This window comes from Lygodium microphyllum, chromosome 10, assembly GCF_053477565.2.
Source record: "Lygodium microphyllum isolate KBCC chromosome 10, Lygodium_microphyllum_v1.1.10, whole genome shotgun sequence".
NCBI lineage: Eukaryota > Viridiplantae > Streptophyta > Polypodiopsida > Schizaeales > Lygodiaceae > Lygodium > Lygodium microphyllum.
Window position 1 is genome coordinate 134,583,215 of NC_141144.1, and position 26,219 is coordinate 134,609,433.

At 45.5% G+C, this 26,219-nt stretch overlaps 1 protein-coding gene across 1 annotated transcript in view; it reads right to left on the minus strand.

Annotated features, from left to right (window-relative positions):
• Positions 1 to 26,219, minus strand: part of LOC148030590 (uncharacterized) — a 153,387-nt gene that overhangs the window by 12,401 nt on the left and 114,767 nt on the right. The window contains exons 9-10 of the mRNA XM_087687283.1: positions 3,252 to 3,387; positions 1,731 to 3,077 (exon numbers count right to left, since the gene is read on the minus strand). Of these exons, the coding sequence (XP_087543409.1) occupies positions 1,731 to 3,077; positions 3,252 to 3,387 (1,483 nt within the window). The remainder of the gene's footprint in view (positions 1 to 1,730; positions 3,078 to 3,251; positions 3,388 to 26,219) is intronic.

The window sequence follows — 26,219 nt, forward strand, 5'->3', positions numbered from 1 at the left end:
ATCAAACACTAAGCTCAAAGAATAGTATCCATTGATACTCAACTATTGTCAGTTTGATATTGATCTTCTTGTGTCTCTTGACAGATTGAACTACAACTCTTTTTCTGATTATTTGAAGTTGATCAACATGGTAGAGCTTGAGCAAATAGCAAGTTCAATGGAGAAGGCTTTCATGCTTGGAAGGAGAAGACCATGTACCACCTTATGTGGAGGAACCTATGGGACTTGTTGGAGGAAGAGGAGGAAGAAGAAAAAAGTGAAGATGGAAAAATCCTTGGAAGAGTCCAACCAAAGCGTGAAGAACCAAAGTCCAAAGAGTGAAAAAAGATGAATAATAAAGCTCTAGGAATTATTGCTTGGGGATTGTTTCACGACGTGTTGTATCATATCTCTGGCATTAGAGATGCTAAAAAGGCTTGGGATGAGCTTGACAGGATCTTTGGAAGTCAAGTAAAAACTCTAAGGTCAAGTTGTTAATGTAGTTCTATAAACTTGACATAAAAGATAGCATTTCAATGACTATGAATATTAACAAATTCAAAAGTCTAAAAAATCAACTTGTCACTCTGAGAAAACAATAGATGAAGATGAAGCCATTGCTGTACTCCTTGCTAGTGTAAACCAAGATCCTTATGAAAATCTTGTCTCTACTCTCAACAATGTGTACCTAATTTGTCACAAAAAGATATTGAGCATTCTCTTCTTGATGAAGATAATAAATAGAACAACAAGAATGCAAAAGATGGTGTCCCATCATCTAGGGAAAACCTCTTATACACCAAAGGAGTTGCTGGACCTAAAGGAAAATATCAAGGACTCATCAACAACAACAACAACAACAACAACAACAACAAGGATCGGAATATATGTCACTATTGTGGTAAGACTGGCTATGTAGCAAGTGAATGTTTTCACAAGAAAAGAGCCCAACAAGTGTAAGATGATCATCACTAGAATCAATTCATGAATGAAAGAGAAAAATAAGAAGATGTTTCCGCTATCAACAACTTTGACAGATTGTTTTGAAGAAATTATATTTCCCATAATGGATCTTATGTTTTCCCATAGTGGATTTTGTTTCCCTTGGTGGATTTTCTTTGTAAAACAAAACCCTTGCCATGCAAAAGCCAACAAGTGTAAGAACTCATCATTTGAGGGGGTTGTTGAAAGATATGACAAATGATATATGCTCCAGGAAGAGATGTCTTGAATTCCACATGGATAGTGAGGAGAGTGGAGAAAGGTCAGAGACTATATAATGATGTACTTGGTTTACTTTTCAATGTAATGTCATAGTACTTTTGTCTTTCAATCAAGTGTCGATGTCATTGTCTTACACACAAGATTGTGTTTATGAGTCCAAGTCTCAATCTTGGAACCTAATTCACTTGTGTGACAGTTGTTTGTGTCTATGTCTACATGAGTTTTGTCTACATCTTCCATCCTCCATAGCTCATGATATGCTCTAGATCCACGTCTTTTGACAGAATAAACATATAAGGAAGAAGAATTTGTAGATGATAAGTTCATTAACAAAACAAATACATGATAATAACACAAATACTATGTGTGTCTAGATTAAAAATGCTAAACTAGGACCTCCTAAACCAGAACCTTGCAATCTCTCCTCACCCCTCTTTTTTGGAAAGAAGAGGAAAATGTAGAATATTGCATGTCATCTGAACAAGTCAAGTGTAATCAAATCATGTAATGAACACTTAAATGTTTACCTGGATTTTCTATTGCTGGAGGGTTTGGTTTGTTTAATACATCGTTGCCAAGAGAGGTCTTATCCTTTCGACCTTTTTCCTTTTTTCCTTTTTTCTTTTTCTCCTCTTTAACACTGCTGCTTACCATTTTTTGAACTTCAACATCACTTGCAGGTGGGCTTTTGATAATGTTTTCCTTGTTTAAATTTGGTGTCTTTTTCTTCTTAGACTTTTTCTCTTTTCTTTTACTAGTGCCTTGAGAATGTTCTTCCTTGCCAATTTCCAAATTCAAGCCTCTCATTTGTGTGCTTGACTCCAAAGGATTTTCCTGCATTCCCATGAAATCCCCATGGAGTGGGAACACAGCCATAGGGGTATAGATTGCACCAGAATAAAAAGGCACTTGATTGGGTACAATGTACTGAAAATTAGGTTGGACTGTTGGCATTTGTAATACTTGCATGTTCACCGGACCTTGAGATACTAAATCGGTGTCATCAGAGTAAGCTGGCATCAGATGAGACTGGAATGGATTGCTAGATTTTAAGTCGCCTTCCTGCACATCCCCACCTTTTGTATCAGTTGTGAAACAGTAATTCATCTGCTTTTTTTTAGTTGTTCCCTTCTTTCCGGGTTTCTTCCCTGTAACAGGCTTGGCCTCCCTTGCTTTCTTCGTAGCCTTCTTTTCTAGGATGATGGTCTCTAATGACATTTCTGCAGGATTTTGTTTTCGTTTTTCATCAGAATTTGCAGTTCTAGCACTGTTAAGGTTTGAAATACAAAATACTCCTGCTTCTGCAATGATGTTTCTATTATCCCAGCACGGAACTTTTGAATCTGCAGATGGAGTCCAATGTGAAACAGGGGTGCCAGACTGCATGTATTCAACTTGAGCATGTGGCTTCATTATTTGTCCCTCTGATTGTGATTCTGGTGAGAACTTAATTTTCTGCGCAGAGATTGTGTCAACAGCTGGAATGGTTATGGGCCATGTTGAGGCTGGAGCAACTATTTCTGGATTTTCCATGGACAACATTTGAGTAGTGGGATGCAGAATATTTGTTTCTTGTGTGAAAGTATATGTGAATGGTTGTGGTGATGAATTTGTGGCTGCATCACTGGAGCTATGTGCATCTCCAACAAGATTGAAGGCCTTGATATTTGGACCATAACATCTAGATAAAGAATTTTCATTAGTGGATAGATCAGCTGTTGGCTGATCAAAGACAAGAGGACCTCCTTTTTCCACATACAGTTGCTGGCCCGGTTCCTGCCCAATTTGAACTTCACTTTCAACAGCCTTGCTAGTATCACACCCAGAAACATAATAGGATGCATTTTGTGCCACTGCTTTGACTACTGCAGGCTCTGGTGTACATGATGGTATGGATTTAAATTGTACTCAAGTCACAAAATACTAAGAAACATCCCACTTAATTCACAAAATAATAAGAAATAGTGTGTAAAAAAGGAGGGAGTGTGCGATTGTACAGAATGTAAGTAATTGTGGACAAAATAGCTGAAAATCATGAATCAAAACACCTGTCACTCCACGTCTTCCCCAAGGCACAGAATGGATAACTCTCATATCAAGGTGATTCTGAAAGTCCAAAGCCATGGGTATCTCTGATAGGTTCTGCATTTGAAGCCCCCATTGCTTGAAATGCCCAGATCGAACCTGTGTCAATGCATGATTTAAAAGGAGCTTGCTAGATTCCTGACTTCTGTGAGAAAGAAAGAAAGAAATACGTGTGTATGAATGCCTACTAGAGGCTGAATTTGCTTATGAGATGAATCATAAAGAATTCAATGTCTCAAGTATCCGGTCAAAACTAAAACGAAATCAACTGTAATTTGGTCTGAAATAGAACCTCTACTACGGTGGGGGGTGTTACAACCTCTGGTCTGATGATCTCATATCTCATGTGGCATTGAGGGTTTCCAACAAATAGTTTTAGAGTTTCTAAGGATCTCAGGTCCCTCCAACCATCAGTAATCATAAGTGGAGATTCTAGGAGTCCATAGAGAGTGTGTATTCATCATAGTTGGGGTAACTAATATATCAAAAAGCCATCCTTTTGTGCAAATTTCCTGAATGGGCTTTGATGAGACTGTTCCTCTATATGTGAAAGTATGACATACGGTATACCCTCGTGTAAGACTATCTTGTGATGTTTATCTCATGGAAAACCAGATCCCTTTGCTCGTAAATGGGATGCCCAAGCATACATATCAGCCTCGCGCCTCCACCTGGCTACCTCTATAATTGATCACTCTCTCACATAACCGGCCTAGATATGTGAAAGACCATGACTTTGGTTTTCCCAAGGTTCACTGACAGTCCTGTGTGCGAAAAATCATCCAATCAATCCATGTGGCACTACAATCCCACCTATGAGTGATATATTAGGATGATGCCATCAGCCTAAAGTAGAGAGTGACTAGTGGTCCAAACAGTGATGCACCACTACCACCTTCTTATCTGTGAACTTAACAATTTCATCATTATAGGCCAAAGTGTTGGGGATAGTGGGAAGCCCTATGCCACCTCCATAGTACTATGTACCTCAGCTAATAAATCACTTGGGTATCTAACTCATTGCATCACTCTCTCATATGGTGCAATGATCCCCCATATCATGTTTGATAGTATCCGAAGTATCTCGAGCCTCTAGAGAAGGTAGTCTCATGGTATCATGTTGGACTTCATGGAAATCTATAAAGCAATAGTATATTGTAAAGAATGGCTTGAACACGGATAGAGAACTCAAAGGATACTGCAAACACAGTGAAAGAAGTAGAACTCAAGGTGAAAAGAATTGAAAGTGTAGAATGAATGAATGACTAATCAAACTGTATGTTAGTATGATACAATGGGCCTCAAACTTCCATGTCTCAGGTGGACTGGGGATGAAGTGAGCTGGAAGAGGAGGCACTGTCACTGATGGCAGCTTTGAGAGAGTATTGTACCTCGAACAGATCCCCAAATACAGTAGGCAGTCTCTGATGATGTTCAAGAAGTGGTGCCAACTGAGAGTCAAGATCAGACTACTGAAAATGCAAGTCTAGCTGAGCAGAATATGATATCAGCTGATCAAAGCATGGGCAACAGTGGGGAGGCCTGCCAGGCTGAAAACATAGATGATCAGCAGCGTCAGAGACCTCCTGGCAATTAAACACAGGCTGTAGGCTGTAGGTGACAGCTGTAGGATGGTCACCAAATACTGGGCAGCCTGAATCAGCAGCAAAACACAAGATGTATGATGATGGACAGCATCTGAGTGACTTTGGACAGCTGGCAGCAGTGAAGGATGCTGAAAATGCAGCTGAGAACTGATAACTGAGCATCTGACTGGAAATAGAAGTGGAACAGCTGGGCAAGGTGTTTCTGGCAATCAAGATGTGATTGGAGGGGTATAGACAGTAGTGGGTGGCTGAAGGCTGACGATAATTGCTGGAATAATGGAAGTGGAATGAGGATTCACTCACATAGGATCCTATTTATAGAGGATTGGGGGTGCATTTAACCTACTGCCAAAAATGAGCCAGTTAATTGAATAATTCGGCATTAATGTGCTTTTGTAGATGTCTTCTTGTGTCATCCACCTGTGCTAGTACCATCGCCTGCCACAGGATATGAGCACACATATGTGGGTGGTGCCCAAGTGCATTACATTCTCCCCCAGTAGAACTACAACTGTCCCTGGTCGCATAGCCTCCTGGTAAATCTGAAGCAAAGGCCAAGAGTCATCACCAAACTGAGACTCATCCAACCATATTGCCTCATGGATGGGGTAACCCTAAAACTTGAGTCAATATTGGAGCTCCTTCCTCCATGTACCCTTATAGATGCATAGCAACACTTTTTTTTTTTCCCAGTAGAATGTTGCTGACTATATTACTCAAAAAAACTGATTACAACAGAGTGCTCATGCTCAACAGAGTAAACTGGAGATGATGCAAAGTCACCACTACATAATGTATACAAGCCTCTCAAGGTGGTCTAGGGGGGATGGGGGCAAGAAGCCATGGGGGAGGGTATATCGCCAAACGGGACTGCCTGCCTGCATCACGAAAAATAGGCCCTGGCTGCCCCAAGTACGCATGAAGTGACCATGGAGCTCCTGACGAGCCCTGGACTCGCCCTACACCTGATTCCATCGGCCGCGGAGGGAGTGAATGATGAAGGTCCATAGCTCTACTAAGGTCGCATGTACTGAGAGTCTCTCACCGCCGAAGGCCACCTGGCATCGCGCCTTCCAGATATGCCACCCAGTAAGACTCCCTATGATCTCCCATATCTCTAAGCGGTCTGCTGTGGGCTCTAGTTGTCACAACTCTATAGAAACAGAATTTGTATCCTTTTTCATTAATTTGTCTATATAATGATTTATTAAATTTATTTCCTTTGCACTAATTAGATATAAAGAAAAGTGCATTGGAGCTGGCCATTGATGAGTGGTCACAGGTTATGGTGGACCTACGCGGTAGGTTAGAGAAAAGATAGTTCACACTTCCATCTATATGGCCCGATTGGGTGCCTGTGATCAGAACTCACGCATATCAGGGTTAGACTCGCACACAGAAAGGATTGATGCCTTGAAGTGTTAGCTAGATCCACGAGAACAGATAGTTACAATCAACAAGATGGCATGATCATGAAATGCTTGTATAATGTGCATGTGGGCTGAAAGCTTGAAATGCACATTTCTTTGCATAGGAAAGTCACATGAAGATTCTGATACCGTTTTTGCGATGTACACGGAAAAAACTTTCATATGTCACCCATAGTGGGGGGGTCCCTAAATTTTAGGAGATCCCTAAATTTTAGGAGCCTCGAATTAGCCTAAAAATGCTAGTCCTAAAAAATAGGGATGTCATTCTAAAAATAGTAAGTTCTGTACTCTGAGTGTGCTTACTAAATTTGGTTGTTTCTATTCTTGACAGTATTCAGCCCAAAAAGGAAGGCCATAGAGAAGAGACAAGTGTCAAGACACTTGTCACATCTCATGACATGTGGCTGGACACTTGTCTTGTGCTACTCCACTTTTCCCTTTTGTACTAGCTCTTCCCTCTCCTATAAATAAGAGCTCGTTTTTCTTCATTCAGCATCATTTTTCTTTGCTGTAAACTGATGTACAGCACCCACAGATAGCCAGAAACTGGCCCCATCCATCCCCATCATCATCCCCCACTTCTCCATTATCAAATTCCTCCATATTCCCTCTTCTATCACTGCTGTTTTACAAAACAGCAAGCCTGTAAATTCATTACAGCACCTCCTTCTCAAGCTCTTTCTTCCATTTTAGCAACAAGAAGCAATCCCTATACATGTACTACTATTCAACGATGGAGAAAGGCTGATTTCCCCTCTTTCTTCTCTCATACTGTAAAGAAATCAGTTCTTATCATTGCATAATAGATAATGCATGTATGTTTGTACATGAGAGCGGAATTTTGGTGCCGAAAAGTGCTTAAAAATAGCTAAAAATTATGAATTTCAAGGGAAAAATATTCACTGTCAAAGGCGACGGCTCGATCTAGGACGATTTTAAGCATAAGCAGTCGACGGGCACCCAAGTGACACCTCCGGATTTTTAGTAATTTTTCTGTCAGTCAGGACAGGATGTGGGAGCTGCAGGCCTGTTCGGGATGCCGAGAGGGACGCCCATAAATTTACAGCACGACAATCGGAGTCCGTATGAGGTAGTGGCCCAAAAACCGGCCGGGGTGCCCAAAAAAGGGGCCAAAGGGGAAATTCCAAAAGGTGTGATTAGAGGGGGGTGACCTTTCGCACCCCCCCCCCCCCCCCCCCCCCCCCCCAAAAAAAAAAACGTCATGGAGGGGGGCGGCGGCTGTTTTCAGCGGCCGAAAAAAAACGCACCCCCCCCCCCCCCCCCCCAAATGGAGATTCCTTCTGTCAAGTAAGCCATAGATTGGATCATGCCAGGCTTCCACATTCGACATCCGCTCCGTATCGCTTCAATCCACGCGGGGAATGGCAGCCTGTAGAGGGAGAGAGAAAATCAGTCTTTCTCTCTCCTCCCTCTCTCTCCTCTAAGAGGGAGTTCATGTGGGAAGAAGAAGGAAGAAGAAAGAATGATGAAGGCTTGTCCGGCATGGATCGGATTGCTCCACGGGCTGGAAATGGTGATTTGTGATTGTGCTGGACATGAAGTGCTGCTGATTTTCAGATTTGCAGCCATAGACATGAAACCCGAAACACGCAAATAAGCGGTAATTCAAAATTTTCAAAGGAAATTTGAGATTTTATAGCTTTTGATTGATAAAATGTTGTTCCTCTGGGCTAAAAATTGTTTATGTGGCTGTTTTCCATGAGTTCTTGCTGGTTATAATCAGAAAATCAGAAAAATATGCATCTTGTGATTCAAAATAATACATTGAAACACGTAAAACATGGAAAATCAAGAGGGAATGATGGTTTTTTGGCATAAAAATGGGAAAGTAAATAGGAACACCAACTAAATCTTCAATTTTGCTGCAAGAAGGAACTAAGGGCCATAGCCCATAAACTATTTTGAATTTTCAGTAATTAAGTAATGCAGAAAATAAGGGAAAATAGAGAAAAACCATAAAAAATAGGGGAAAAATGCATTTTGGGTGTAGAAAATTAGTGAAAATTAAGAGCAATGTTTGTGACTGTTTGTGGGGACTGAAGCATGAGGATTTGCCTCAGTTCAACCCCACCTTCTTGTTCTAGTGTATTTTTCCCGCTTTTTACACATAAAATGATGGCAAAATGCCCTATAAATCCATACAACGATGCAATATTTAAACGGGGGAGGGTAGGGGAGTTGAAATATGTCTAAATGCCATGTGAGATGATGGGAAAGTTGCTGATTTTTATGCATAGCATTTAGGACGGATGATAATTAAAATTAAGAGCTTAGTAGCACGAGGATCATCTCGGTGCTAGGCTCAAGCAACGAAGCACGAGCAGTAGTTGGAAACCATTAAAAGAATGTTTTTGCACATGTGCACAATATCGATTTCATAACTGTTTGAGCACTTGGCATCCACACTATGCATAAATCATGGAAATGTTAAAAGGTATCAGAAATCCTGGATGCACAGCAATTGTTTTCATTAGGATCTTGACCCACGTTGAGTGAGAGACAGGACACCCTAAGCCATAGGCGAGTCGTGGAGTCTAGGGAAAAGAGAAATAAGGACAATGGTACATTCCTGTATACGCTTATTTGGTACATTGAGCGACTTTTGTGCGAAATGTTTATATGTTGAGCGACGCATCGAGGGGCCAATCCCCAAGGTGTAGGAGAGTCGCAGAGGGTTGACGGCATTCAGCCGTAGGAGGAATCCCATGTGTATGTGATTTGAGCCTTTTGGCTATGTGAAAGGAACTCCCTCTGAGGAGTAATATGTAAAATATTACACGGCGCAGCGAACAGAATCTGAGAAAGAGATAGAGAGTACACAACAGATAAGAGGAGAATCAGTAAAATTCTTTAACTCCAAACAACTGATACAAAGATGGCTCTGTCCACCCGTGCGCTTCCACTGTCCGGGCTCACATTTGGATTCTCCTCATAATGGGGGCCTTACAACTTTGAGCACCATGGATCATTGGTAGTACCTAATGAGGGTGGGGCATTGATCATATCTAACACCCCCCCTCAATGTCCACCCATAGGTGAACTATCTCCTCGGCCCAATGCCGAGTCTCTGAAGATGAACTTGAAGCAGATCCTTCGTAAGTGCTTTGGTGAAGATATCTGCTCCATTCTCCTCTGTTGGACAGTAGACCAATTCCACTATCCCATCCTCCATCAAATCACGCACATAGTGATACTGGATCTCTATATGTTTGGTGCGTGCATGAAACACTGGATTTTTGGCAATGGGGATGCAACTCTGATTGTCACATCTCAGCACAGTTGGTTCTTCATCCTGCACTCCCATATGCCATAGAATCCTTCTCAACCATACGGCCTCACATGCAGCAAAACAAGCTGCCTTGTACTCTGCTTCGGTAGAAGACAATGCCACTGTTGGTTGCTTCTTACTAATCCAAGAGAAAATTCCTGAACCCAAAGAGAAACAATAACCAGAAACTGACTTCCTGGAATCAATGTCTCCTGCCCAATCTGAGTCACAGTTCCCCACAAGAGAAGTTCCGAAACTGTATGTGATACCATAGTCAAGAGTTTTCTTCAAGTATCTGAGCACCCGCATCCCAGCCTTCCAATGACTCTCATGAGGTTTGTTTGAGAACCTGCTCAAAACACCAACAGCAAAACTGATATCTGGTCTGGTGTTACACAAGTAGATTAGACTGCCGACCAACCTCCTATACCTCCCAATGTCTGCTAGTGCTGATGTATCCTCAACGGATAACTTTACATTCACCTCCATAGGTGTAGCTATCTCCTTGCACTCGATCATGCCAAATGCCTTCAAGATCTCCCATGCATACTTCTTCTGAGAGATGAAGATCTTTCCTGGCTCTTGCCAGACTTCAATCCCCAAACAATAGTGCAGCAAGCCCAAGTCTGTCATTTCAAACTCAAAACTCAAAGCCTTTCGAGTTTGGTTGATCATATCTTCATAGTCACCTGTAATAAGAAGGTCGTCCACATATAGGACAATCACTACAGACTTTTTACCATCCCTGTAAACATACAAGTTAGCATCTGAGGCACATCTTTTGAAGTTTAGGTTTAAAAAGAACCTATCTATCCGCTGGTACCATGCTCTGGGGGCTTGTTTCAGCCCATACAATGCCTTCTTCAGTTTACACACTTTGTTCTCAGAATGGGGGGCCTCAAACCCTGGTGGCTGAGCCACGTACACCTCCTCCTTGAGGTCACCATTTAAGAACGCTGACTTAACATCCATTTGGTACACTGGCCACTTCTTGTGGGCAGCCACTGCAAGTACCGTGCGAATAGTGGTCATTCTGGCAGTTGGGGCAAATGACTCTTGAAAATCAAACCCTTCAACTTGTGAAAATCCTTGGGCAACCAGTCTAGCTTTGTACTTTTCTAAGGTACCATCAGCCTTGTACTTTACCTTCCAGATCCACTTGGTGCCAATAATCTTCCGCTTTGCTGGCCGATCCACTAGCTCCCAAGTGTCATTCTTCATTATGCTGTCATACTCCACCTGCATAGCAGCCTTCCATGATGGATCTGCAAGTGCTTCTTCTAAGTCAGTTGGCTCCTTTACTTCTCTCATAATCTCAACCATCAAGGCCATGTTGACTATGTGAGCAGAAGCCCTCCTTTGCTCCTCTATTCTCTGAGACCTCCTTGGTCCGTCTGCCTTCTCCTCAACAGATGCAGGCATAGGATTATTGTGGTCATAGAGCTGCTTCACCCAGCGTGGCAATGGCTTTTCCGGTGGGGTGATGTCAGGTTGGTGAACTTTTTCCTCATCATCTGAAGATGATGCTTCCTCCTCCTTAAGGATAGGGATAGCTCTCGGGACAGGTTCATAGTGGACTACTTCTTCGCTTGATGATAAAGTGGAAGACCTTGCCTTCTCCTCCTCCACTGTATGCGGCTCCTCCTTGAACACCACATCACGGCTCGCGATGATCTTCTTTGCCTCTTGGTCATATAACTTGTAAGCCTTTTGCTCATCACTATAACCCAAGAAGATACATTTTCTGCTTTTTGGTTGTAACTTGTTTCTCTTCTCATCTGGAACATGTGCATAACATTCACATCCAAAAATTCTGAAATGTGAAACAGATGGTTTCTTACCAGTGTAAGCCTCATGAGGTGTTTTTCCCTTGAGAGCCTTTGTGTAGCTCCGATTTAGAATGTAGACTGCAGTATTAACAGCTTCAGCCCAAAAATGGTTAGGCAATCCCTTGCCCTTTAGCATGCATCTTGCCATCTCCACAATGGTACGATTCCTGCGTTCCACAACACCATTCTGCTGAGGTGTGTGAGGCGTCGTCAATTGACGCTTGATCCCTTTGCTCTTGCAAAAGCCTTCAAACTCCTTTGAGTTGAACTCACCACCACCATCTGTTCTAAATTTCTTCACACTTTTCCCTGTTTCATTCTCAACAAGTATTAGCCATTCTTTAAACTTACCAAAAGCTTGAGCCTTATCACGAAGGAAGTACACCCACATCTTCCTACTGTAGTCATCGACAATCAACATAAAATAAGAAGATCCCCCCAAGGCCTGTGTAGGCATCTTACCACACAAGTCAGCATGCACCAACTCTAGAGGAGCATGTGCTCTATTCTTGCTTTCTTGTGGAAATGCCTTTCTCTGTTGCTTGCCCATCATACAAGCTTCACATGGTTCCTTCAATTCAGTTATTGTAGGTAGGTGAGCAACCATACCTTGCTTTTGCATCTCCTTCAATACTGCAAATCCGATGTGTCCAAACCTTTCATGCCAAAGCTTACTTGTGCCCACTCCAGCGGTGGCTGTAAGAGCACTTAGCTCATACAGGTTGTTCCTTCTTTCTCCTTTTCCAACAATTGTGCCAGCACTATCAATAATTTCTGCACCTGTCTTCTTGAACCTCACTTCATGACCAAGATCAGTTATGGCAGCAACTGATAAGAGATTTCTCCTGATTTCGGGAACATACAACACATTTGAAAGCTTTTTGACTTCACCATTTGCAGCAACAAAAGAAATAGTACCTGTGCCCGCAGCAGGGCATTTAGCATCATTTCCAACCGTCACAGTGATGGATTCTTGTAGAGGCTGCATAGAACTGTATAGACCTTTCTTGTTGGTCATGTGACGGGAGGCCCCACTATCCAACACCCAAGAGTCAGTGGTAGATTCTTCTTGCGCCGAGGAGCACACTTCCTCAATGGTCGCCATGAATAATTCCAACTCTGCTTCAGCCGTATTGGCTGTCTCTTTCCCTTTAGTTTTAAGGGTACCATTCTTTTCATCTGCCTTCTTGACACGACAATCTGCAATCGCATGTCCTTTCTTCTTACAGTAGAAGCACTCTCCTTGAAACTTCTTCTTGCCGCCCTTTTTCTTTTTGTCACCATCATTTTTGGTGGAGGAAACACCTTTGCCTTTTGCATTGGCAGAGAATGCAGCATCTCCATTGTTGCTTCCTTCTCGGGCTTTCAGCCTCAACTCCTCCTCCATTAATAATGCACAAAACTCCTCAAAAGTCAAAGCTTGAGGTCTCACCTGAGTATTAAGGGCAGTTACTAGTCCATCAAACTTTTGTGGACAAATCCGAAGACACCTCCGAGCTAGCTCTTCGCTAGTCTTTTGTATCCCAGCGCCAGCCATCTGGTCGCGCAGATTCTTAATCCGAGTGATGAATGCTTCAACCGTCTCTCCTTCAGCAAACTTCTCCGCTGCTAGTTGATTCTCCAAGTTTTGAATCCTTGTTTGGTTTCGTGTTTCATATTGACTCCTTAGTACATTCCAAGCCTCTGACGCTTTGGTTGTATGCTGAATCAGAGTCAAAACACTATCAGAACAGCTTGTAACTAAGGCACACAATGCATCTGCATTCCTTCGTTTCCAAGCTCGTAGAAGATCTGCATTCGGAGGAATCATCACACTAGGATTTGATGGGTCGGGGGTAGGCTGTGGTTCTGCGTCAGTCCCCAGCACAGTCTCCAGAAGCTCATAAGAATCAAGGATAGTAGTAATTTTGAACTTCCACAAGGTGTAGTTTGTACCATCTAACTTGCCTTCGCTGAAGGTTGGTGGACGAATCCTCAGTGTTTGAATAGCCGGTACAGCAGCACCACCTCCTGCACCGCTTCCTGATGCGCCAGAACTGCTTCCCGGAGTCGACATCGTTTCTCTTTGCTGTTGAAGCCTTTGCCTCTTGCACTCTCTCCGATCTCTAGAGCCCCCTGGGCTCTGATACCATGTAAAATATTACACGGCGCAGCGAACAGAATCTGAGAAAGAGATAGAGAGTACACAACAGATAAGAGGAGAATCAGTAAAATTCTTTAACTCCAAACAACTGATACAAAGATGGCTCTGTCCACCCGTGCGCTTCCACTGTATGAAGCTTAGATGGCGATCTAGACAGAAGATAGGTGAAGAGCTTAAGGCTAGCTGGAACAACAACTCTGACTGGGTGAAAGATAAGTGTAAGATGGCTGCGAAGGGGTTTAGCTTTTATAGCCCGCGAAGATCGTTAGGTCGGCCTGCTGACCGACCTACCATATGAGCCTCCACTAGTCGGCCAGGGAATATTCCAGGGAATATTCCCTTTACCATCGGGCCGGGGGCGCTGCCCCCGGACCCCCGCCAGGGGGGCCGCTGGCCCCCCTGGGACCCCCCAGCCAGGGGCCGCTTCCGCGGCCCCCGGACCCCACAATAGGGGCCCCTTTTAACTCCCTTACCACGCAACTCAATGCAATGTGCCTCGAGTTGCTACCAGCTTAACCACTCCGTCTAACCCAAAGATTAGACCCACAACAGTCACCTTTTTGCCATCCGGTCACATAGACCTCATCTGATATACAAGTCAGGACTCAACCAATGTCCGGGCTCACATTTGGCTTCTCCTCATAATGGGGGCCTTACAACTTTGAGCACCATGGATCATTGGTAGTACCTAATGAGGGTGGGGCATTGATCATATCTAACATAATATTGGGTTAGGATCAGTTGGACTACAACGTATTACAAACGCAATGTTTAGGAAGGCAGAGATTTTGATAGACGCTCCTGGCCGCGAGGCCGAGGGGTCGTCTTGTGCGTAGTGACGAGGCCCGGCTAGTGCATGAGCCAGTGCCGGCCCGTTTTTAGGTCCATCAGTACATCTTTGCATGATCTTGTGAGAGTGAGAATTACTTCTCCTTACTCTCAGGTTGATTGTAACTGAGCTCTTCCCTAAGGGACTTGGGTTGAGCAGAAATACATTTCTTCGGGGGGGGTTTGCCCATCTTCAACCCTCAATCTTATCTCCATTACTTTTACATTTTCATGGCTGTAATTTTGTGAGTAATTTTCATTTTCAGCTTTAAGTGTTCATTCTCTTTTATATTAAAACTCGAAAACAAGCGAATATCATAATTGTTAAGCATACTACGTTGTTCGGGGCGTTTATACCAGTACCTATCGGATAGGTAGAACTTCTAGACCAACCACTGCGCATGACCCTGCCTTGATCATGAAAATCGTGTCCTGCATCCCGGTCTCATACAGAAGGTGACGGCCCTAGCTAATTGCCTGCCAACAGAAAGCTCCCCATGAAGTATACCCGAGGCTGGGGGCTATACATCGAAGGATACGGTATGCTCCTCTCCACATTAGCTGCGCCTCCTCACAAGACCAAAGGCAATGCTTTGGGGTTTCTAGAAACTGCTGTGTGTAGTGCTTACAACCTCCCTCCTGCATCTGGGCAAGCCGGCTTCCCACCGCCAATCCTCCATGTGCCACCAACCATAAAAAATACGACACCCTCCTCGGCCTCTAGCTATCCCATAGGCGGTGCCAGAAGGTCCGTCGGAAGGGCTCCGTGATGCTGTGCTCCGCCTAGTGCCTGCTGCGTGATGGCACCCAGTCCATATCCTCCTGTATCAGTACATATCTACCAATCCTGGCAGTGTATTCTAGGAGCCTGGGTGGCTTTTTTGCAACCCCAGAGGCCGGCCATAGCCATTCTCCTGGGTCCCACTCTAGCTCATCAAGTGGTCTACCCTCCCAGATCCAAAGGCGCCACTCCTTGAGCTCCATCCAGAAAACATAGGGGTCCAGTCGCGGAGTCTTCCCCTGAAGACCCACCACCCGAATCCTCCTCCATGAAAGGGTGGCAATCCCCTCATCCTGTTGCCCTTTGTCAAGGGCCAGACGTCCCCCCTCCTGAACGGTAAGGAAGGTCCCCTGGGGGGTGCCACCCACTCTACCTGCCACCCAAAGAGGGATACCTGCTGGAGAGAACCTGGCTGCCCATACTTCCCTGGTCTCTATCGGTTCTCGTATCAGGGGGGCAAGCCACTCCGCAGGTATTTCCGCGTCTATCTCTCTTCTTCTCAACTCCACTCCTCTTGTGCACCCTGATACTCACTATAGCACCTCCTTGTTTGCCATCCTGTACACCTCCCACCATGTCCTAATGGAACGAGCCGGGCCGGCCTCCCACCCAGCCCACTAGATGTGGGGGCGCTCACCTATCTATGCCCCTTCCCTATCTTTGACCTGGAGGTTCTAGATCACCGATTGACGGTTCCTCCTAGCAGCCTAGGGGGCTCTGGATTAGGGCCTTGCAAAGGCCCTGCCACAAGCGGAGTAGGCTCCGTAGGAAAGGTGATCTGGGCTGAAGTGAAGATCCATCTCAGGGATGGCCTTCACTCCCCGCCAAGCCTCGGTTTACAGTCCTGAAGACCCTCCTGCAGTAAGACCTTCTAGATCTGCCCACGTGGTGTGAGACTGCAGACAACTAACTTGCCCAAGAGGGCTCTACTCTGATATTCTGGGTCTATGATCCCAAGCCCTCTCTCTGATCAATGTCGTATGATGGTCGCCCACGCCACCTTGGCCCTGGAGTCTCTGGAGCCATCAGACCTCGACCAAAGGAAATTCCGCACCGGGCGACGAAGCTGCCCTACGTGCGATGAGGAGAAACACCAACATGAGGCGATGTACCAGGTCGTCGCTAGGACCAGGTTAACCACTAGGGCTCGACCGGCTAGTGAGAGACGAGCCGTGCTCCAGTAGGTCAGTTTTCTCCTAATAGACTCTAGAACAGGAAGAAACAGCTAGGCAGGAGTGATATCAAGTCCCACCTGGAACCCTAGGTATCGGACGGTCTGCCCTCTGCTCACCCATCTAAATCCCAAGTGGGCTCCCCACTCCGTGCTGGAGTCTGGGTCTGTGAGGAAACCAACCGACTTTCGCCAGTTGATTTTCGCACCCGCTGCAACACAGAACACCTCAAGAGCCAGCCTCATTCTTTCCAGCATCACCTCATCGTCCTCTATGTAGAGTCATGTGTCATCTGCGTACTCTGAGTCTAACAACTCAGTCTCCTCTCTCACTGGAAGTCGGAGGCCGCGTAGTCCACTCACACGTGACTTGAGGAAGTGGGACATCGCCTCTGCGAAGAGTAGGAATAGGTATGGGGCCAGGGGGCAGCCCTGTCAGACCGATCTCTCTAGCCAGACCTCCTCCCCTCGCCTTCCGTCTATGAGAACCCTACTGGTGGCTGCTCTGTATAGGCCAGAGACCCCGCGAATCCAAGCGTTGGGAAATCCTAACTTCACCATGATACCCTCTAGGAAATCCCAGTCCACCTTGTCCTAGGCTTTCTCGAAGTCCAATAGTAGTACTGCCAGTCTTTGCCCACTGTGCTGAGCCCACTTTGTTGCCTCAAAGAATGTAAATACATTGTCTAGGATGCTCCTATCCTGGACAAAGCCTGTCTGTGTGTCATGAATGATGTCTGGAAGCACATGGCGTAATCGTCTACCAATCATCTTTGCTAGAGCCTTATAAGCCACTGACAATAAGGTGATGGATCTCCACTGGGATAGCTCCAACCGGTCTCCCCCTTTGGAAAGGAGACTGATAAGGCCTGCTGAGAGCCTCCCTGGCATCTGTCCTGAAGTGAATATCTCCTGGAAAGCCCTCAGTAGGGGATCCTTCACCACCTCCCAGTAGGTAGTGAAGAAGGCTTAAAGAGGCCATCCTTCCCCGGGCATTTTTGCCCATCCTGTGTATGAAAAGCCTCCTCTAATTCCTTCTCTGTGAAGGGGACTAGGAGGGCATGTCTTGTCTCCTCTATGATGAGGGACGGGATATGATCCCATACCTGTTGTCTGTATCTCTATCCTCTAATTGAAGTTGTCTCCTGCTGGAAGAGGCGTGTGTAATAGTTGGTGGCAATCTCCATCATCTCATCAGGGCTAGAACGGGTCCTCCCATACTGGTCCCTAAGGCTGCGTATCTGCTCTCCCGTGGTGCGGGGCTGGTGCACCTGGAAGAACTCCTTGCACATCGTGTCTCCCTTCCGCGCCCAAAAGGCTGCTGAATTGCGGAAAGAGAACTCTGAATGCATGTCCTCTAGGCCAGTAATGGCTGCACGCACGTGCACCTGTGCGTGGAGGATGGGGTTCCCTGGTGCCTCCTGCAACAATCTCTGCGTAGCTGCCACGTCCTGCCGGAGTGCTCTCTCCTCCTCCCAGCATTGCTGCCTAGCCTGTAGGGTTGCCTCTTGGCAAATTCTGCCTGACTCGGCTAGGGCCTCTGCAACCTCCTTTGCTATCTTGTCCCTCCTCAACCATTCTCTGGTCTAGATCTGCTCTATTTGTCTCGACACCTCCCTCCTATAGATTGAGTCAGGGATCCGACAGGATCGTGTATCTAGGGCGGATGCTGGGGGATCAAGTGCCAGGAGAATCGGGCAGTGATCGGATAGTGTGGTGCCTGCCAATTGCTCAATCTGGCCTCTGCAAGAACCTCCCCACTCTCCCACATAAAACCTGTCCAACCGCTCCAGCAAAGCTCCGCCTAGCCGCCTGTAACCCCAAGAAAAGTCCAACGACCTCTCCCTCTTGTGGAAGGCAGGGTCTTTCCAAGCATCCCGTGCTCCGACTGCAAGCAAAAAGACCTCCCATGCCTCCTGCTCCTCCCCAGCCATGCCTTGGTAGTTTCTTTCCCTGCCCTGCTGGTCCTTCAAAGCCTCCAGATTGTTGAAATATCCTCCAACAATCTAGGAGTCCACCTCTGGGAGTCCATCTACAATTTCCACCCAGAACCTGCTGCATGCCCTAACCTCCGTAGGGGCATAGACATTGAGGACTCCAATACACGAGTCCCCAATATCCAGTCTGATCCATAGAGCCCTTCCTGCCACTATCATCCCGTGGTCTTGTATACAGGTGGTGAGACTTGGACCAATAGATGTGCATATGCCTCTGCTCCTACCGTGGGCACCTATGGCTTGCTCCCAATAAGTATGCGAGCTGCCCGGTAGTACCTTCCCAACCCGCTAAGCCTGGGCGAGGGTGAGCTTGTGCTCCTGCAGTAGCAAGATGTCTATCCATCTGACGAGGGCAGGCTGCAGCTCTTGCCGGACAATCAACTTCCTCGAGCGACGTGCCCCACTGTAATGGAGACTGTTTACATTCCAAGATACAAGGTGTAGGCTCATGGGGAAACTTGTGACTGACCGAACAGGCATCTATTCGGCATGGAAGCTGTAGATGAGGAAGAGAGACTGCAAAGCATGCAGGTACGTTTTGCCGCCGGTCTGGATGGTGAGCTCTAGTCCCCCATGGTGGCCCTCGGCCGGACCATAGAAGTGGTAGATGCTCCAGGTGGTACTATCAATGCATCTATTAGCCATGCTGAAAACCGTGACTCTGTATACTGGTAGAAGCGGGCCACCTGTGCGGAGGGCCACTCAATCACATCCCTCGGCGCTCTCCACTGTGGGGGGGCTCGAAAGATAATGCTCAAATGCGAGACGTCGGCGCCAACCCACCAGTTAATGTCCATCATACAACCTGGCCACTGTTGTGCGAGCAGTGCTAGTCCTTCATCTCCCATCCACTGGGAGATGTGATCTGCCACCTGACTCTTCAATTCCTCCTCAATTTGAGTAGCCATCCACTCCTCTAAGAAGGATGACTGAAAAAAGAAAGCGTAGTTTGGTCCATCCGGTGTGTGGTGCTAGTAGGTGGACCTTGCTCCTCCTTGACTTACGAACCATGAAGATCCCCACCTCTAGAGGTAGTGGGAAGTCTCCGCGCTCCGCAACTCGCAGGTAAGACCATGGGCCACTGCGAAAAAACTCTTGTAGCAGCAGCTGTGCCTGTCCTGGGAAAGTATGGCAGGTGACAGGGGCAGATGAGCTGGTGGCTGTGTGGACAGGAAGGGACTGCTGGTGTGCAGAGGAGATAGGTGTGTGTGGCTCATCACCTCCTGTGGGAGGAGGGGGAGTGGGTCTGGGGGGGGCTCACCTGACCTGGGTGCGGATCAGGGGGAGTGCTCGGTAGGGGGGGTGATGGGGGTGGAGTGGATCGCACTATGGTGGGATGGCTAGAGATGCATGGTGGGTGTGGGGAGGGGGTGGTAGCCCTGGCAAAGGGGGAGTTGTGGACCATGGTCAGTGGAGGGAGGGGGGGGATGGGATGTGAGAGGGGTGGGTGAGGGGCATGTGGGGGCTCCGGCGAGGCAGTCTATGGCTCATGTGGAGAAAATGGGGGGGATCGGTCCTGTCGGGTGGGGCGGGCAGGGGGGGGGGGTGTGGGGTGCTCTGCCGAAAGGGGGGCGCTCGTCCGCCATCACCCTGCTAATGAGGCTGGGTCTGAGAGACTGGCTGCGCCCCCCCTTGCCGTCTCCCTCTCTGTCGCCTTTGGACCCTTGTGAAACCGTCAGCATCCACTTGTGGACCTGTGGGCGGAGCCGCCTTGGCTCCAAACCGTGTACAAACTGCTGCCTGATGCCCAAAGTCGTGGCAGCGCAAGCACTGCCCTGGTTGCCCAGTCACAGTGACCTGGTGCCTAAAGGAATGTCCGCCTGCATCAATCTCTAGGAACTGTGGGATATTCTTGACCTCCTTCACTGCCACCCGTACCTTTGGGATCCCTGCCGTTGTCATTGCATCCGCGAAGGACGCGGGAAGGACAGCACCTGAAGAGCCTCCCGAAGTCTTCCACTAACTGGCGGCACTCAATTGCCAGGCCGGGGAAGAGGAGGGTGACCGGGCGCTGAAGAAACCTGTTGTGGAGTACCAAGGGACCATGTATATGACCCCCTTCATGGATGCATAAGGTGAATTGGCAAGTAGCTCGCGAGCTGCGTCTGCCGAACTAATAGGACCGCCTCCATGATCTGCGCTGAGCCGATGCTCAGCGTGGAGTGGAGCCAGTCCCGAAGCTGGGCCCTAGCTAGGGAATGTCCTACTACCTGACCATAGATTGCTGTTTCCATTAGCTCCAGCTCCTTAGCTCACACGGCTAAGAGCTGCTCCTCAGAGGACTACGCGCAAAGTGTTCAACTGGGGGGCACTCGGTGAGTATGCCGGCGTCTGACCAAAGGTTTCCATTGCCCATCCCTTCTGGAAGAACCTACCTATCGCGCTACTATGCTGCTGAATGGGGAGTTGCTACAGGGGAAGGGAGCAATTGGAGGGGAAGGGGGGAAGGGGGGGGGGGGGTTCTGTTTTCAATGGCGGTGGTGTTGCAGATTGATTGCGGGCCAGGCCTCTCGTCAAGGTGGCACTCGGGGGGGGGGGAGACCGGCCAACCAAGGGGACAGCCAGGCACGAGGGGGAAACAACAGATAGGCGGCCGTTACACAACTTGGCGAGGACGCGCGAATAGAACAGGGAGGCGCGAGCAGTGCTGGGACGGCCACGATCAATCGGACAGCGTGCAAGACAGTCGGACAGCGGCCGCGATTAGTCGGATGGCGCGACCGTCGGACATTGGCCGAAACAAACGGATGGCGCGATCGAAGGAAACCAATCGGATGTCGCATAGTCAGGGCAGGGGGACAGCAGCGCGACGTGACGGTTGAGTTGATGTCTATATATGCATAGCAACACTTGTTTTGGCACCAACAACTCTTGAAGCTTGTCAACATCCACTAACTCTAGCTCCTCCTCATTTGGGCTTGTGGTAGGATATCATGTAGAATTCACGGTTTTTCTAGTTCGAGAAAAACTAGTTCTCCTACAATAACGGCAAGCTCTTTGCAAGTGACCATACTGCTCCTCTCAAGATTGATTGTAGATAGTAAGCACATGCATCGGACAGCCCAAAGGGAAGCATCACAAACTCAAACAAACTAAATGGAGTCCAAATTGCTCTCATTGTAATATTTTCAAGAGCAATCTGGATCCAGTGGTAACCGGACTTCAAATCCAGCTCGCTGAAAATCACTGAGTCAAGTAGCTGATATCCATGGCAAGGGAAACTTGTTTTTGATGGTGAGCTTATCGAGTGCCTTATAATCCACACAAGCGCGAGCTCCCATCTTTCTTTTTGACCAACAAGACCATAGCATTGAATGGAATAAAGTTGACTTGAATGAGTCCCCGCTCCTACAGGTTCTCAGTCTTTGCCCAAAGCTCCTCAAGCTCCTTGCTCATCTAATAGGGTGCCTTCCAGAGAGGTTTTGCTCCTGAAATTAACTCAATCCTCAAGTCCTCTCGTTGTGGTGGGGGCAACTCTCCAGATAACTCATCCAAGAAAAGAGAATCAAACTCCCACAACAATGCTAGCAGCAAAAACTGTGTCCTATTTAGGGCTTGACCAAATGATTGGACCCAAGCCTAGCCTAGCAAAGACATGTAGCTGCCATAGAAACCCTCTATGTATAAATCTCTGACCCAACCAGCATCAGCGTATTTACATGGTTAGTCCTTTGCCATAATTACATTGTAAGCATACAGTTTACATATCTTAATGCATGTAAACAATAGGTTTGGTGAGACATCCTTGGTGCATTCAAGTACTAACTGATCCATTCTATGGAGTTAGAAGCGTGTTGCTTGCTTCAACTGATAAGGAGTTTTCTGCATACAAAATATATTGTCTGAATGGTCTGGAAGAGTGAATTTCAGAGGTTGCTCTACATAGACCTCATCCAAGCAATCATTTAGAAAGGCACTTTTGATATCCATCTAGTATATAGGCCAACCATGGTGAAAGACCATGCCAGCAGCACATGAAATGAAGTAAATTGTATAATTAGTACAAGGGGTTTCTTCATAATCAATTCCATATTTTTGTCGAAACTCTTGTACTACAAGGCGAGCCTTGTATTTATCCAAAGTTCCATTAGATTTAAATTTGGAGGCAAGATCCATTTGATCCCAATGACTTTCTTGTGGCCTAGACAATCCACAAATGTCTAGGTTTCATTTTGGTCAATGCTCTCTAGCTTCTCCTTCTGGGCTTTAGGATCATACACCAATAGGCCCTAGCTTATGAAGAGTGGCCTATGAATATCAAGATCTCTTCTTTGAGCATGAGCTTACCCATCTTGTCATTAAGAGTATGTGTGTATGCGCGACTCCCAAAGACATCAAGGTGGGATATTAAAGGTTGAGTGTTGTGGAAAGCCTAGGTCTTATGAGGGATCGCTGTTATCGAGAAGGTACATTGAGGTGTTAGCAAATTTTGACCAAAGATACTCAAGGAGCTTTGTTGTAAACACACAGTGAATACCTTACTCAAAACTACTAGTTCCTATGCTCCACTTCATTCTATGTAGGAAAGTTGGTAGAGGTGAGTTGGCAATAGAGGCTACGCTCTCGTAGCAACTTGGAGAACTCATGGGAGATGAACTCACCACCATTATCCTCCTCAATACTCCAATACAAACACCCATCTGATTTTGCACTTAATACAATCATGTGGAGAAGTATCTAACTGATTTAGATTTTAAGAACTTAAACCCATACGTATCTTGAAAATTATCCACAAATAGAAAGTAATACTATGCTCTATTTCTGGCAACAATGGATGATTGGCCATTAAGGTCAATGTGAATAAACCAAAGGGGTCCCTTAGCTCTATGGATAGAAAGCTTTGAGGATGTGGTGATATTTCCCAAGTTGATACACATTGCATACACCTTGGACAGTTTTACGTGTGGAAGGCTCTCAACCATTTGATGGCACAACAACTCATGGAGAGAGTTGTACCCAAGGAAGTCGTCCTCCTTGGAGAGGGTTATAATGGCCTGAGTAATCAACAATTTTAGCAAGCATAAAATGCACACTTTACTGCTTTAATCTTGGATAATGGATAACTTGTTGGCCCCAAAATTGGCACCCCTTGCAATATCTCTTTGGATTTTACTACAAATGTAAGGAGTGCAACTAAGATTCTTTGATCTCTTTCACAACTCCAAGTGCCTCTTATTGTCAAAACTGACCAACAAGCCTTAAAACCAATTTTCCCCTTCGTTTCAGCCTTCACCTTGCTCCAAAAAAAATAGATTAATTCCAGAATTTGATGTGGGCTGGCTAGTCTCTTAAATCTCCTTGAAATTCTTTAAATTTCAGTTGCTGATATTCAATCCCTAGACTCTCAATTCTGAACACGCATTTGAGGTAGTTGTCAAACCCTAGTTTCAATTGTAAATTAGGGTTTATAGTAGAGGTTTTCCAATATCTCCACCTTTGAACTCAAATGGTTGGATTTTGCTAAGATAACTTAAGAGATGGCTGTAGGAAGAGAGAGAATGTTGTAAAGAGAGAAACTTCAGAGTTTGATTGTGAGAAAGGCTTACAAACTATTGTTGTCATGCTCAAATAGCTATGAAAGTTGTCATCCACAACTTAGGATCACCAAAAAGGCTATTGCCCCCTCCTATATGTTGTCAACTAAAATAGAAGGATCTTGGGTGGTTGTCACCATCATCTGGGGGGCTCCAAACTGCTATCATCTACTTTAGGACTAGTCTCTGGTGGTTGCAAATCACATCAGTAGCATCTCCTTGCTCTCTAACAACCTCCTTCTCTCCCACAATGGCTAGAATAGACTTCTACCAGCCCCCAAAAATCTTTTTGCTACTTGCATTATACTAATTTTAAAATTAATTTAAAAATTATTCTAGTGCTCAAAAAATTAATTTCACCAACAAATAACTAAATTGGCAAGGCCAATTTGTGTTCCAAGTATCCTTGAGCAGTTATTGATCCTTAGACAGGCATTAATTAATCAATTAATGCCTAGTCTCCAATGTCACTACTAACATTAGTGGCTTATAAATTGGTGTAGGCCCGAATCTGACATCGGGTACCATCTAATACATCTCAATCATAGCTTATTACAACTTTTGTCTTTGGCATCGATTGATATTTGGAGGTCATGGGTCCCACACTGTGAAATAATTGACTTGCACCTTCCATGTGTAAGTCACATTTGCACATTTGATTAACTTTTAACCAAATGCTAAGCAAAGCAATAAAATTTCATGTCCTTGTGATAGTATCCTAAGTGAAAAAGCCAAAGTTACTCCTTGTACAAAGGATTCTTGGCCACAACCAAGCCATGGATACAGTGAAACTGTAATCCTTTAATTGTTGATTGGGATAAAACTACATTATCAAATATAGGCTATTAGTTGTATGTCATTGTGAACAATCACTAGGTCAGTCGTGGCATTAACTATCTCAAACAAGGTTGTTATAAAGAAGATTGCTCTCCTCAAACTACAAACTTGACGGGCAAATCAGAGATTCACCCCAAGCTAAGGGACATAGTAAGCATTGTCCAATAAAGCCCTCATCAATGTCAAATCCAAGTCCTTTGGCAGAGTCATATTATACGTGGCTCCACTGTTCACTATCCAAATGTCATGATGGCCAACAAAGGCATGGACATGTCGAGTAGGCATGTACAATAGAATTATTTGAAGGCACCTTGCATATATGAAACAAGCTCTCAATCTCGAATGTCTTTAAGGAGATGAGGTGGACCTCAAGATTTCCTTGGAGTTGACAAAGGAGTAGATTGTGATGGTTGACCAGCAGTGGCATGACCTTGAGGTCTCAGTTGACCATGTGTACTTGGTTGGCCGCTACCTTGTCTCCATTAAGGGAGGTTTCCTCTTACAGATGAGTTTGAGGTCAATTTGGTGGGTGTTTGGATTGTCTACCTTTGGCTTTGAGCAATACTTGCCATTGAAATGGACATAATTTTAACAATGTTAGAACTATCTATTTTTCTTTGGAACATTCTATCATCTTGTTTTTTAGTTATGACTATGTGTTTCCTTGTGACTCACTAGTACTTTGGTCTTCATTTTGGTCTTTGTTCTTCATTTTTCCTTTTCCTTGCTTCCAATTTGAGAAGTGGAAATAATAGTCCCCTTTGTAGATGGAACAATAGATCTCTATGAACTTGGTCAAACAATTGTGCATAACACAACAAATTGACACTCAAACTCATAGAAAGTAGGTATGATAGATTGTGAGGTCACTTATTGTATAAACTTAAAATATTTGAGGGGTAACTTGTTGAGGAACAAGATAACCTTGTCATCATCGGAATTTGGAAGTATGACAGTAGCAAACTTGGCTGAGTAACCACCAGTAATCTAATAGTTTGATCTTAAGGTCACCCCATTAGAGATTTTGAAATCTTTGAGCTCATGGTCAAGGTTGATACAATGGATCCTATCCCAAGTTGCATAGCAGTTGATTAAGTGTTCCCACCAATCACAAGCTAGGTCAAAACACTGTATCTTGAGTGTGAAATTTAGAGAGTAGAGACTGGGGTTTTAGCCCTTGAAAAGGTCCCACAAGTACTGGGAGCCCAATACATGCCGCATCAAATTAGACCAAGAAGTACAGTTACACTCATTAAAACAAGTCTTATCAATGAATGCATTCTTAGTAGATGCACTGGTGTGATGAGAACTATGAGGTGTCACATATATGGATTGAGGTGGAAAGGCATGAATAGAGCTTAGTACAACATGTAGCATCGTAAGAATAGGCATGTTGACTTGGGGCGCTTGCCCAACAACTGAGGCTATGGTACTTGATAGTAAAGTCATGGTCCACTAGGTAAAGATATTTATACAAATTGTGGA